Source organism: Vicugna pacos, chromosome 10, assembly GCF_048564905.1.
Source record: "Vicugna pacos chromosome 10, VicPac4, whole genome shotgun sequence".
NCBI classification, from domain to species: domain Eukaryota; kingdom Metazoa; phylum Chordata; class Mammalia; order Artiodactyla; family Camelidae; genus Vicugna; species Vicugna pacos.
In genome coordinates, this window is record NC_132996.1 from 6235196 (window position 1) to 6249349 (window position 14154).

General features: G+C 35.5%; 2 protein-coding genes across 4 annotated transcripts in view; one reads left to right on the top strand and one right to left on the bottom strand.

Moving 5' to 3' along the window:
* Window positions 1-14154, bottom strand: part of CEP126 (centrosomal protein 126) — a 58772-nt gene that overhangs the window by 25063 nt on the left and 19555 nt on the right. For all 3 annotated transcript variants that reach the window (XM_072968915.1, XM_072968914.1, XM_072968913.1), the window contains exon 4: window positions 12424-12535. In XM_072968915.1, coding sequence (XP_072825016.1) covers window positions 12424-12535 — 112 coding nt within the window. The remainder of the gene's footprint in view (window positions 1-12423; window positions 12536-14154) is intronic.
* The window catches only part of ANGPTL5 (angiopoietin like 5), a 75926-nt gene that overhangs the window by 23091 nt on the left and 38681 nt on the right, over window positions 1-14154 (top strand). The gene's annotated exons all lie outside the window — the stretch shown is intronic.

Consider the following 14154-nt stretch of genomic DNA (forward strand, 5'->3'; position numbering starts at 1 on the left):
TAGCGATTAACTAATTGACTTAATTGCAAAAATTGACACTTTCTTGACCACTGTCTTTCTCAACTTTAATTCCCTTGGTTTCCTTATCATCAAATGTTCCTGGTTACTTTCCAGCTTCTCTGGTTGTTCCTTCTTAGGGTCTTCCTTGAGCTCCTCCTTCTTTGCTTGGAAATGCTAGAATTTTTGAGTGTTATGTGATCCTCTTTTTTGCCTGTTTATCCATACTCTCTCGTGATCTTATACTGTCTGTGTGATCTTATTTGAACTTGTATGTGAGTGAAGGGTTAATAAAATCATTCTTCTCTGTGGATCAATTCAACTTTGGGTCAACTTTCTAATTCTGTTCCCCTGGATTATTAGTTGGATTTGAACTGTGTTTCAGGCACATTTATTATGTAAAAAATGACCCTTCATTGGCAAACCATATCTGTACTGAGAGGTCTGTGAATAAATCATAGAACTGTGATAGGAAGCTATAGCTTTGTGTGTGGTCTTGTAACGGACATGCCTCTTGCATGGAAGCTATTCATGTGGAGCCATTACAGGAAATATTGGTTCCTGCTTGGAAAATGGGATTTCCAACCCAGGGTGGCTGAATGCGCACCCATTATAATGTCATCACTTGTGGGAAGAGGATGAGTCCTTTGACTGTTTCGTGGCATGCCATGAGGATTCCTCCTATTGAAGAATGTTGCCTGTTGACATGCAATGTTTTACGTCTTTGAAGCCAAACATGGTCTCTTGTAGTCATGGGAGTCTGATTGTTTAGCTGAACCCAAGACCACCACTGGTGGGTACTGAACCATGGCTTTAACTTCATCGATTCACTGGCAACTATCATATCTATACTCATGGCTCAGATATCTTACTAATGAGAAACGGGCTCCAGAATATCCCTTAAGTGTCTCAAATTCACAACTTATCATCATCCTTCCAGTTACTTCCTCTCTTAAACCTCTTTGTCCTCATAGTCTTTATTTTGATAAATGGTTTCAACTATCCGTTAACTGACCAAACTCAGTCTCCAGTCATCTTTGATTTCCTAAACAGTTACCAAATCATGTTGATTCTACTTCCTAAATAGGTCTTAAAAAGTCATTGTTTCCATAACTAAAGTACTATTTTATCTGATTTTCCTATGTCCAGTCTTACCCTACTCTTTCTCATTTTGGCAATATTCCCAAAATATAAATGTTTTATGCTCGCTGCAAATCTTTCAGCAATTGTTTTTAGGACAAACTCCTTAACAAGGCTTTTCATGCTTTAACCCATGGCTTTCTTTCCAAGAAACCTATATGCTCACACCCTCTCACTGTACACACTAGTCAAAATGAACTGCCTACTTTCAGCTCCCTTAATACATGTCCTTTACCTTCATTCCTTTTCATATACTACTTATTCCCTCTTTCTAGAGCTCCCTCTCAATGCTTGTTTCTAATAAATAAATTTCTCATCGATTAAGTTTCAGGTCAAGTTTATACCCTCTGAAAAGTTTTCATTTATGCCAGAAATGTTTCTCCGTTCAAAGTACTTATTGAATACCTCCAACATACATACCACTGAGCTAAGCACTATAGGGAATACTGCCTGTGTAGGATTCAGCCCTAGCTCTCTACAATATTATATTCTGGTTGGGAAACATAAGTACATATAAACACTGAGCAACAACATATAGAATCATGACTTTAAAATTTATTTCTATAGTCTTGACTTTTCATTTCCTCTTAGGTCAAATTGCTTTTTATACACTTCTACTCGAATATTTACTCCCTAAACTCAGAAGGCTCAAATGAAATTTAATAATATCTTGCCAAACTCGTACCCTTTCATTATGCTCTTTTTTATTTTCAAAGTCACCAAATTCCCTCAATTATCATGACTCAAAATTTCAGCTCCTTTTGATTTTTTTTGTTTTCATTTTCTTTATTCCACCATACACCAAACTCATAACCTATTCTTTCCATGAAATATCTTTTCCTTCTATCTTTCTTTTCTACTTCACTACCACCCTCTTAACATAAGTCCTCTCAAACTCATGGCTGGATACCTTTTGATTTTCCTACCCTATTACCTCCATACTCCAATTCTTTTGTTTTTTATTTTTTAATACTCAAGGGACATTTTATTTGCTATGTAACCTATCACAATACTTTAATTTTTAAAATAAATTTAAAATGGAAGTACACTTGATTTACAATATTGTGTTAAATTCAGTTGTACAGGACCTGAACTTTGCAGATTTTACTCCACTATAGGTTATTACAAGATAATGGGTATAGTTTCCTCTGCTATACAGTATGTCTTTGTTGCTTATGTACTTTATACATCGTAGTTCCTATCTGTTAATCCCACATCCCTAATTTGTCCTTCTCCCCTTCCCTCTCATCTTTGGTAACCACAAGTTTATTTCTGATATTTGTGTGTCTTTCTGTTTTGCTTGTGCATTCCTATGTATTATTTTTTAGATTCTACTATAAGTGATATCATACAGTATTTGTCTTTCTCTGTCTGACTTATTTCACTAAGAATTATATACTCCAGATTCATTTACGTTGCTGCAAATGACCAAATTTCAGCCTTTTTTATGGCTGAGTAATATTCCAACATGTATGTATATATAACAGACCATCTTAATCCAATTATCTGTTAATAGGAACTGGTATTGCTTCTATGTCTTGGCGACTGTAAATGTCTTCTTGAAATAGTGTTTTCATTTCTTTCAGATATATACACAGAAGTGGAATTGCTAGATTGTATGGTAGTTCTATTTTTAATTTTATAAGGAATCTCCATACTGTTTTCCATAATGGCTGCACCAAACTACATTTCCACCAACAGCATATGAGGGCTCCCTTTTCTCCATACCCTCTCTAGCATTTATCATTTGTGGACTTTTTAATGATGGCCATTCTGATCAGTGAGAGGTGATACCTCATTGTAGTTCTGATTTGCAGTTCTCTGATAATTAGTGATGTTGAGTATCTTTTTGTATGCCTGTTGGCCATTTATTTGTATGCCTTCTTTGGAAAAATGTCTATTCAGGTCTTATGCCTGTTTTTTGATTTTTTTTTTCTGTTGAGTTGTATAAGCTGTTTATATACTTTGGATATTAATCCCTTATTGGTCATATCACTTGCAAATATTTTCTCCCATTCAATAGATTGTCTTCTGGTTTTGTTTATGGTTTCTTTTGCTGTGCAAAAGGTTTTAAGTTTAATTAGATCCCATTGTTTTATTTTGCTTTTATTTCCTTTGCTTTAGGAGACAGATCCAAAAAAAATTGCTGTCATTTATGTCAAAGAGTGTTCTACCTGTGTTCTCTTCTAGAAGTTTTACAGTTTCCAGTCTTACATTTAGGTCTTTAATCCATTTTGAGTTTATTTTTGTATATAGTATTAGAGAATGTTCTAGTTTCATTCCTTTACATTTAGCTGTCCAGTTTTCCCAGCACCACTTACTGAAGAGACTTTCTCCATAGTATATTCTTGTCTCTTCTGTCATAGGTTAACTGACCATAAGTGTGTGGGTTTATTTCTGGGCTCTCTGTTCTGTTCCACGGATCTATGTGTCCGTTTTTGTGCCAATATCATGCTGTTTTGATTACTGTAGTTTTGTAGTATAGTCTGAAGTCTGGGAGGGTTATACCTCCAGCTTTGTTCTTTTTCCTCAGGATTGCTTTGGCTATTTGGATCTTTTGTGGTTCCATACAAATTTTAAGATTATTTGTTCTAATTCTGTGAAAAATGTCTTGGATATTTTGATAGGGGTTGCATTAAGTCTGTAGATTGCTTTAGGTAGTATGGCCATTTTAATAATATTAATCCCTCCAATCTAAGAGCATGGCATATCTTGCCATTTCTTTGAATCATCTTCAATTTCCTTCATCAGTGTTTTATAGTTTTCAGAGTGTATGTCTTTCACCTCCTTGGTTAAATTTATTCTTAGGTTTTTTTTTTTTTGATGTGATTTTAAATTAGATTGTTTACTTTCTCTTTCTGGTATTTTATTATTAGTGTACAGAAAGACAACAGATTTTTGTGGATTAATCTTGTATCTTAAAACACTGCTGAATTCATTTATTAGTTCTAACAGTTTTGGGGTGGAGGCTTTAAGTTCTCTCCATATAGTATCATGTCATCTGCCAATAGTGACAGTTTTACCTCCTCCCATCAAATTTAGATACCTTTTATTACTTTTTGTCTGGTTGCTATGGCTAGGATTTCCAATACTTTGTTCACTTGCAGTGAAAGTGAGGATTCATATCCTGTTCCTGACTTTAAAAGATAACTTTCAGCTTTTCACAATTGAGTATAATGTTGGCTGTGGGTCTGTTGTAAATGGCCTTTATTATATTGAGATATATTCTTTCTATCCACACTTTGATGAGAGTTTTTATCATGAACAGATGCTGAATTTTGTTAAATGTTTTTTCTGCTTCTATTGAGATGGTCATGTGACTTTTCTCCTTCCTTTTGTTCACGTGGTGTATCCACTGATTTATCTGTGTATGTTCAAAGACCTTGTGGCCTTGGAATAAATCTAACTTCATCATGGTGTATGTCCTTTTCATATATTTTTGCATTTAGTTTGTTACTATTTTGTTGAAGATTTTTGCATCTATATTCATCAAAAATGTTGGCCTGTAATTTTATCTTTTTGTAGCATCTTTGTCTGGTTTTGGTATCAGATAAGTGTGGCCTCATAGAACGAATCGGGGAGTGTTCTGTTCTCTTCAAACTTTTGGAACAGTTTGATTAGGACAGGTATTAGTTTTTCTTTATACGTTTGGTATAATTCCCCTGTGAAGCTGTTGGGTCCTGGACTTTTGTTTGCTGGGAGTTTCTTTTATTGTAAATTCAATTTTAGTTCTAGTGATTGGTCTGTTGAAATTGTCCGTTTCTTCTTGACTCAGTCTTGGCAGGCTGTATGTTTCTAGAAATTCATCCATTTCTTCTAGGTTGTCCAATTTGTTGGCATATAACTATTTACAGTATTCTTTTATGATTTTTTGATCTCTGATATTAATTGTTATTTCTCCTCATTCTTCTTTTTTTTATTTGGGTCCTCTTTCTTTTCTTCCTGGGAAGCCTGGCTGAAAGTTTATCAATTTTGTTTATCTTTTCAAAAACACAGCTCTTGGCTTCATTTATTGGTTTTCCTTTTTTTTCTCTCCTAGGAAATGCTTTCTTTTTTAAAAAATTAAAGTATAGTTTGATTTATAATATTCTGTTAGTTTCAGGTATAAAGTGATTCAGATATATATAATATATATATATATATAAAATATATATATATATATATAAAGAGAGAGGGATATCAGATTATTTCTCTTGTAGATTATTACAAGATACTGAATATAGTTCCCTGTGCTATACAGTAAATTCTTATTCATTATCTATTTTATGTATAGTAGTTTGTATTGTTAATTCCATACTCCTAATTTATCCCCCCACTCCCTTTCCCCTTTGATAATCGTAAGTTTGTTTTCTATGTTTGTGGATCAGTTTCTGTTTTGTACATAGATTTATTTGCATTATTTTTCAGATTCCACATGTGATATCACTATTTTCTTCTTCTGCTTACTTTGGGCTTGCTTTGTTCTTCTTTTTCTAATTCTATTAGGTGATAGGTTAGGTTGTTTGAGATGTTTCTTATTTCTTGAGGAAGGTTTGTATTGCTATGAACTTCCTTCTTAGAACTGCTTTTGCTGTATCCCATAGATTTTGGAAAGTTGTGTTTCCATTTTCATTTGTTTCAAAGTATTTTGATTTCCTCCTTGATTTCATCATTTGGCCCATTGGTATTTTTTAGTGGCATGTTGTTTAGTTTCCATGTGTCTGTTCTCTTCTGTTTTTCATTCTGTAGTTGATTTCTTGTTTCTTACCACTGAAGTTGGAAAAAAATGCTTGCTATAACTTCTCTTCTCTTAAATTTGTTGAGACTTGTTTTGTGGCCTAGTATGTGATCTATCTTTTAGAGCATTCCATGTGCTCTTGAAAAGAATGCATATTCTGCTATTTTTGGATGGAATGTTCTGCAGACATCAATTAAGTACAACTAGTCTTATTGTGTCTTTTAGGACCACTGTTGCCCTATTGATTTGCTTTCTGGATGATCTGTCTACTGATATCAGTGGGGTGTTAATATCTCCTACAATTACTATATTATTGTCAATTTCTCCATTTATGTCTGGTAGCACTTGTTTTATATGTTTAGATGCTCCTGTACTGGGTGTGTATATGTTAAAGAGTGTATATCCTCTTCTTGTATTGATCCTTTTATCATTATATAATGCTTTTCTTTGTCTCTCACTATGCCCTTTGTTTTAAAGTCTATTCTGTCTTTATGAGTATTGCTACCCCTGCTTGTCATTTCCTTTTGCATGAAATATCTCTTTCTATTCCTTCATTTTCAGTCTGTGTGTCTTTTGCCTTGAAGTGAGTCTCTTGCAGCAGCATATTGAAGTGTCTGTTTTTTTTAAAAATCAAATCAGCTACCCTATGTCTTTTGATCAAAGAATTTAGTCCATTGATACTTAAAATAATTACTGATAGGTATGTACTTACTGACATTTTATTACTTGTTTTCCAGTTGTTTTTATAGTTTTTCTCTGTTCATTTATTCTTTTTGTTTCTCCTGTTGTAGTTTGATGACTTTCTTTTGTAGTATGCTTGTGTTCCTTTCTTTTTTTGTTGTTGTGTATCTGTTGTAGGTTTTTGATTTGTGGTTATCATGGGGCTCATATATGTTAACCCACAATTATATCTACTTGCTTTAAACTCATAGTCATTTAAGTTCAGACACACTCTAAAAGATCTACATTTTTTGCTCTCTTCCCCTACATTTTGTATTTTTTATGTAATTTTTACATCTTTATGTATCTCCCTTAACTGTTTACTGTAGATATAGTTGCTTTTACAACTTTTTACGTATTGGCTTACATAAGTGATCTTCAATCACTACTGTGTATTTGTCTGTTTTATTGGGATTTCCCTTTTCCTGTAGATTCTTACTTGTTTTCCATTTTGAGAAGACCCTTCAACATTTCTTTTAGGGTAGATAAATTTTCTTTCCTAATTCAGTTAGCATTTTTTGACCAACGTTTTGAATCCATTGTCTGGTAGACTGATTATCTCTGTTTAATTATTTACTTTTTCAGTAGTTTTCTCTTGCTCTTTAAGTTGAGAGTAGTTCCTCTGCATTGCTGAATTCTTTTAGTTTTTGCTTGTCTGAGAAGTTCTTTATCTCACCTTCTATTTTAAATGATAACCTTGCTGGGTAGGGTATCTTAGGTTGCAGGTTTTTCATTTCCAGCACTTTGAATACATCATGCCGCACCCTTCTGGCCTGCAAAGTTTCTGCAGAGAAATCAGCTGATGGCTTTATGGGGATTCCCTTGTATGTGATGCTTTGTTTTCCTCTTGCTGCCTTCAGAATTTATTACCTTTAATTTTGCCATTTAAATTATGATATATCCTGTTGTGGGTCTGTTTGGGCTCATTGTATTTGGGACCTTCTCTGATTCCTGTACCTGGGTATCTGTTTCCTTCTTTAGGTTTGGGAAGTTCTCACCCATAATTTCTTCAAATACATTTTCAATCTCCTTCTCGTTCTTTTCAATTCCCTTCTCTCTCCTGCTTTGGGAACCCCTATAATGCGAATGATGGCACATTTTATGTCATCCTGTAGATCTTGTACTTTTGCTTTAATTTTATTTTTCACATTTTTCTTTGTGTCTGCTGTTCTGATTGAGTGATTTCCATTATTCTATTTTCCAGATCACTTATGTGTTCTGTGTCATTTAGTCTGTTATTTATTGCTTCTAGAGTGCTTTGTGTCTCAGATATCAAATTATCTATTTTGATTATATTTTCTAGTTCCTTGTTAAAATGATCTGTGCTTAGATAAATTTTCTTTCCTAATTCAGTTAGCATTTTTTGACCAATGTTTTGAATCCATTGTCTGGTAGACTGATTATGTCTGTTTAATTATTTACTTTTTCAGTAGTTTTCTCTTGCTCTTTCAGTTGAGAGTAGTTCCCCTGCATTTTCATTTTACTTAATTTTCTCTCTCTATGAATTAAGGTGAAGCAGTTACTTACTGTGGTCTTGAAGGGCTGTTCTTATGTGGGAGTGTCCCTCTGTAGACTGCATGTACCCAATGTCTTTTGTTGAAGGGCTGGATTTGATGTGGATGCCAATTATGTCTTTTCTCAGAGTATGCTGACTGCTATCACCTTGGTAGGAGGTACGGCTGGTGATGGAGGAACTGCACAGGATGTGAGGCAACACTTCCCTTCTGCTCACTACCCTCTCAGGGATAAGGTCTGCTCCTAAGTTGCTGGAGCAGAAGCCCTGAGGGTTGGGCTTGAGCTGGTTCTGCCCCCTTTAAGTATGTATTTTTCCTTCTCCCCACACTGAGGCTTTTGCCCCAATGTAAGGGAGTGCTGAAGCAAGTGAGGCTTATGTGCTTGCAGAGGTCTAATGTGCTGCCTATAGAGGCATCTGTGGCTCTGCTCAGATGCAGCCCAAGGTCATGTCTTTTCCCCTGTTGTGGTTGCCCCAGATCTAGTGCTAGGCTGTGGCGTGGAGTGGGTGGGGCTGGAACATTCAGTCACCTGGGACTAGGGAGTGTGGCATGTTGGTTATGGGAGTTCAAGCAGCTGCACTGCCATCAGAAGTCTGGGCTGCTTCTGGGGTTCTGTTTGAGTAAGTACCAACAATGGACAACACTCTACCTGGACCAAACCCCGGGCCTCTGGATTGACTTTGTGTCCCCAGATTGGGTCTTCTTCCTGGTCCTGGCTACCCTAGATCCAGTGCCAAGTTGTGGCTTGCAGTGAGTGGGGCCAGACATTCACTTGGTTCAGATTGTGAAGCACGGTAAGGCAGCAGCTGCTAGGGCAGACTTCTCTCTGCCCTGTCTGGTGGCTAGCTAGCACCCTCACACTCCTCACAGGTGGAGCCTTGGCTTCTCCAGCCTTTCTACCTGTCCCGGCAGTTCCCCAAGCAGCCACAGATGCTTGTCTCCCATGGGTAGGACCCCATGATTGGGATGCCTAGTCTGTGACTTGACTAGCTCACTCCACAGGGTGTCTGCCCACGTGATCTCCCTTTTCCCCTTAGTCTCCTCCCAAGGGCACAGTTCCCTACCCTACGCTTTTCTTCCCATCCTACCCAATTATGTGTGTATCTTTCTTACAGCCTTGGTTGTATAGGAATCCTTCTGCCAGTTTCTAGTTAGTTTTCCATGACAAGTTTTCCACATGTGGATGTATTTTTGAATTGATTGGTGGGAGAGGTGAGGTCATGTCCTCTTACTCTGCCATCTTGATTTCCCTCCTTCCATATTCCTATTTTTATACTGCTATTTGATTAACATTCTTAAACTCTTATTTGTCACTTCTCTGCTGTGGAAAGGCATTTTCATTCTTTCTTCTCTCTCATTCTTTCCTCCTAACTACTCAAAATATTTTTTATTCTTTATCAGATCTATCCTTTTCTCACTATACAAAATAGTACTATTCTAGTTTAGATAGTAGTGATCCATCCCTTGGATTATCCCATTAATTTTCTCTGGTCTCCTTGCTTACAATTTCTCTCCACCCTTTTTATTTTCCAACATTGATACCAATTATCTTTCAATAATAATAAAGAGGATTATATCACTTCCTGCTCAAAAACCTCCATTGGTTCTCTACTAATTACAGGATAAAGCTAAAACTTGAGGTCACATCTGACCTCAAGTTACATTTCTAGATAATACCCTGTCCTACCAGCAACACAGCTATAGTCCTGCTGCTTTGAACAAGTTCATTTCCTTAGGCGTCTATACTTTACACATGCCTAAAATCAACCTATGCTTCCTTAGTAGATAATTCATACTCATCTTTTATGTTTTCTCTTCAACTTTAAATTTTGTACTCTTTATCACTTTGCTGGAATTTCTGTAACCACCCCTAGTTACATGGCATTACTTGGGTCTTAAGATGTAACTACCAGTACACAGTATTATAATGTACCTGCAAACCTATTTTGGGCTGAGGATTATATCTCATTCATATGTATAACCTTTGCTAATCAGCGTCCAGCACACGATAGGTACTTAAGACATTTCACATTTTGATTCTCCTCTACTTTTCTAGACAGCAATTCTAGACATTTTGACATCCATATTTGAACATGATAAGGCATCTTCTGTCTTAACGGGAAAAAATCATATCTTGGCCAGACATCTCCTATGGTTACTGTTCTATCACTCTTTTCCTTTCACAGCCAAGCTATACTTGATAATCTTAATTTTCTTGCTCTCCATTTCTCTCCAACTCATTGCAATCTCTTCTCTGTCCCTATCCCTCCACTGAAATTGCTCTGACAAAAGTTGCCATTGTGACCTTTTTTGTTGTGAAATATAGTAGACACATTGCCTCTAAGCTGGATATTCTCTCTTTGCCCATCCAGATTCACTTTCCACACTTTTCCACTTGTCTCTGCTCAGCAGAGACTGAACGATCCCTAGCCTTTTAATTTATGGCTGAGTTTGAGCAATGAAAGGCACTAGCAAGAGATGAGAGAGTACCAGAAGAGAGAGGGTTTTGCTAATTATTCCTCTGGCTTCCTCTCTGCTGGGCTTGGTTTAGCAATGGCAGTGTTCCTCCACCTATGACCGCAGGTCCTGTCTAGCAGCCCTCCTGTATAGCTACAGCTCTTTTCAGTTCAGATCTGTGGCGGTAATACTGACTTTCTTCTCAGTTCTAGGGGTGCTTCGCCATCCCTTTTTGGCTACTTTACTAACCACTTTTTAGTCGTTCCTTTTAAATGTCACATGTTTTCTGCCAGTGTCCTGAATGATACAACTTTTTATGTTGCTGATTCACCAGAAGACATTTGATCTCTATTACGCTGCTTTTTGTCCCCACAAAACTCTGTATTCCTTAGTCCTACCTTCTCTCTGTATATAGTCTTATATCAACCATTCTGTAGGTTTCTCCATTTCTCACTTCCTTAAATGTTGCTGCTCTTTAGTGTTCTATCCTAGCCCTGCTGTCACAGTACACAATCTCCATGACTGAGCTCATCCATTGTTTTGGTTTCAAATATCTTAATCCTAGGTCTTTCTCTTGAGCTCTAAATTCATGTAATTTCAATTACATACATTGAAATAACCTCTTGTTCTGTCTGCTTTCAATCTATTATCCACACTTGTTCACAATATGTTGGTATGATACGTTAAAAAAGAAAAGTTTATCTTATCACCCATCTGCTTAAAATCTTTCATTGACCCCTCTCCAGCTCTCAGGATAAACTTTATATTCTTTAGCATGCAGGTGCATTTTCCTCTCCAATCTCACATCTAGTGAAGCTATTGGTAGTTTGCATTTTATTATTCAGTTATACTCTTACTTCTAGAATACATCACTCTTTCTGTTACTCTTGGCCTTTCAACATGCTCATCTCTCTGTCTGGAATATCATCTACCCACTTGTTTCATGATTAACTCCTATTTATTTTTTTCAAAGCTTTTCTGAAGAGTCTTCTATACCATGAAGTCTTTCTTGAACTATAATAAAGACTGAGAGAATGAATTTAATTGTTCTTAACTCTGATCAAGGGAACTATCTGCCGTAGGTATGCTAAAAATGGAAGTACTTTAGAAAATAACATTCCTCACAGGTAAAATATTAGCATAATTTATGTATGAATTGTAGATACCTTTATATAAAAAAATTAAGTATTATTATCATTACTCATTTGGTACTGTTCCATACTTTTTGAAGCATTATTTCACCTCTCTTCTAGTTATACTCTAGGGATCATATTTCAGAATATTATACTTCTCCATAATCTTTTACAATGCCTGATCTAATATTACACACACAGTAGGTTCAAGAAACATTTATAATAAATAAATTAAAAATATAGAATGTTAGAAGATACTCTGTGGTTGACTGGTTCATCCTATTGCTTTAAGATGATTCATTTAAACTAACCTAGAGAGGAACCAGGAGTTACTGTAGCTTTTTAAAGATATCCAGGAAAGATTTTCAGTGAGAAAAAACCAATTTCTACCATAAAGTTGCTCCTTTTATCTAAATTTGTCTCACTACAAGTCAATACTGTTGTTTCCTCTCAGTAAAGACGAATAACCAGTATCAACATTTTTAAGTGGTTTTGATGATAGTTTCCATAGAAAATTAGTCAGCATAGGCAGCGTTGTAATACCAAAGACAATAAATTAACATTTTTACTTACTCTTGAAGCAATTTATATTCCACTCTACTTCAATTCAGTGTGAAAATAAAATGGTAAATTTTTAAACAGAGGTGAAAAGTAAATCATGAAAAGGCCTAAAAGCTCAGTAACTAGAGAGCTATTTAATTACTAAATATTAGTAACTATACAATGATAATCATAAGTTACTTACCTCCAGTTTATTATTGGTCTGTGGGAAGAGGGAAGGTTTACTTCTGGTTTTAAGTTGGATTCCTGAATTTGTTTGAGGGCCTCTTCTAACGGAGGAACTGGTTTTTGAAAAACTAAGAGAACAATAAAGATCAAGTAGTTCAGAATCACTTCGTCTTCAACAATCTCTTTACATATAATTTAATTGGTCAATGATAAAATAACACTTTAAAAAATACTTTTTAGGATAGTGTAAAGATTTTAAATTTAGACAACCAATTCCCTAGTGAGAAACAGTTACCTCAAAATTCTCATCACCAATTTTAAGAATATTTATCTGGCAAAACAAAACTGAGAAATGTCCAGGCTTTTCAGTCTGGCATGCAAACTCCATTGTATCTGATTGCACCATTTCATAAATTTTTGACAAAGTTTATTAACATTCTCATGAAGAAAAGGGGAAGATATAAAAATACCTGTTAACATTTATTGAACACTTACTCAAAAGACATTATTTAAAAACACGTACATAGTATTACAATACTTACAGTATTAAGTAATTTAATTCTCACTAAGGCCTGTGAGGCAGAAGTTATTTGAATCTCCTTTTGCAACTGAGGCATAGAGAAGCTAAGTAGCTTGTTGAAGGTCATAAATTATACGGACACTCATGAACATATCACTCTGCACTACCTCTAATCGAACCCTCCCTTCCATATGTCCACTTTCCCAAAACTTCCATTGTATACTTTGGTACACAGCTTCTTGTTCAGATTGAAACATAGTTGCTTTTTAAAGTCTATTGCTTCTAATGCAGCATACTACAAACAACTCAAGGAGGTAGAGTAGGTGACTTTCTAGCTCTCCAGTGACACTGCCAATATTCCATTGAGTGAATGTGTATGTCATTTGTCAGCAGTCTATACCCAATATTTACCTTATCTTTCCCCATGGCTTCCTTTATCAGATATATATCTATTCATTGGTGACTTCAAATAGAATTTCTATATATCTTTTTCTTAAGTTTGAGATCCATATTTCTGGTTGCTGATTTGATTTCCCCATTTGTATGAGCCATCAATGCTTTTAAAACTTAATAAATCTTTTATAACTCTAACCTGATTCTCCTCCTTTATTTGTAACCTTGATTAATATTATCATCTTCCACCAAAATAATTAATTTACTAAAAAAGTACTTACTGAGAGCTAAAAATTTGTGAGGCTCTCTGCTAAGTCCTAGGGGCACTGTTCTCCTAGTCTTTCTTCCAGCACTCTTGATAAATTAGTAACTGAATCTATTTATTATATCTCCTGAAGACATTACCTCCTACCTCTACATCCAGTGCAGTGCTTTATTTTAGTAGCCTAATACCTCTTGCCACAAATACTAAAACAGCCTCCTACTAGTCTATTTAATTTAGTATGTTTCTACTTCGGTTCATCTTCCATGTTGTAACTATAATTATCTTTCTAACAAACAAATCTAATTTTAGCACAGTTTCCTACCTAATATTCATTTTCCCTTTATTCCTTGGTAACATACTCTATATTGCTAGGGGTAGCAATATAGCCACATTAAAAAAAACTGTATTTTCCAGTCTCCTTTGCAGATGGAGTTGCTAATTAGATATAAGTAGACAGATAGGGGATTCTAGGAAAACAATTTAAAGGGAGCTTAGAGGTACACCCATCTGTCCTTTACATTTCTTTCTTCTTCCTGCCTACAACACTGCCATGATGCTTGGAGCTCCAG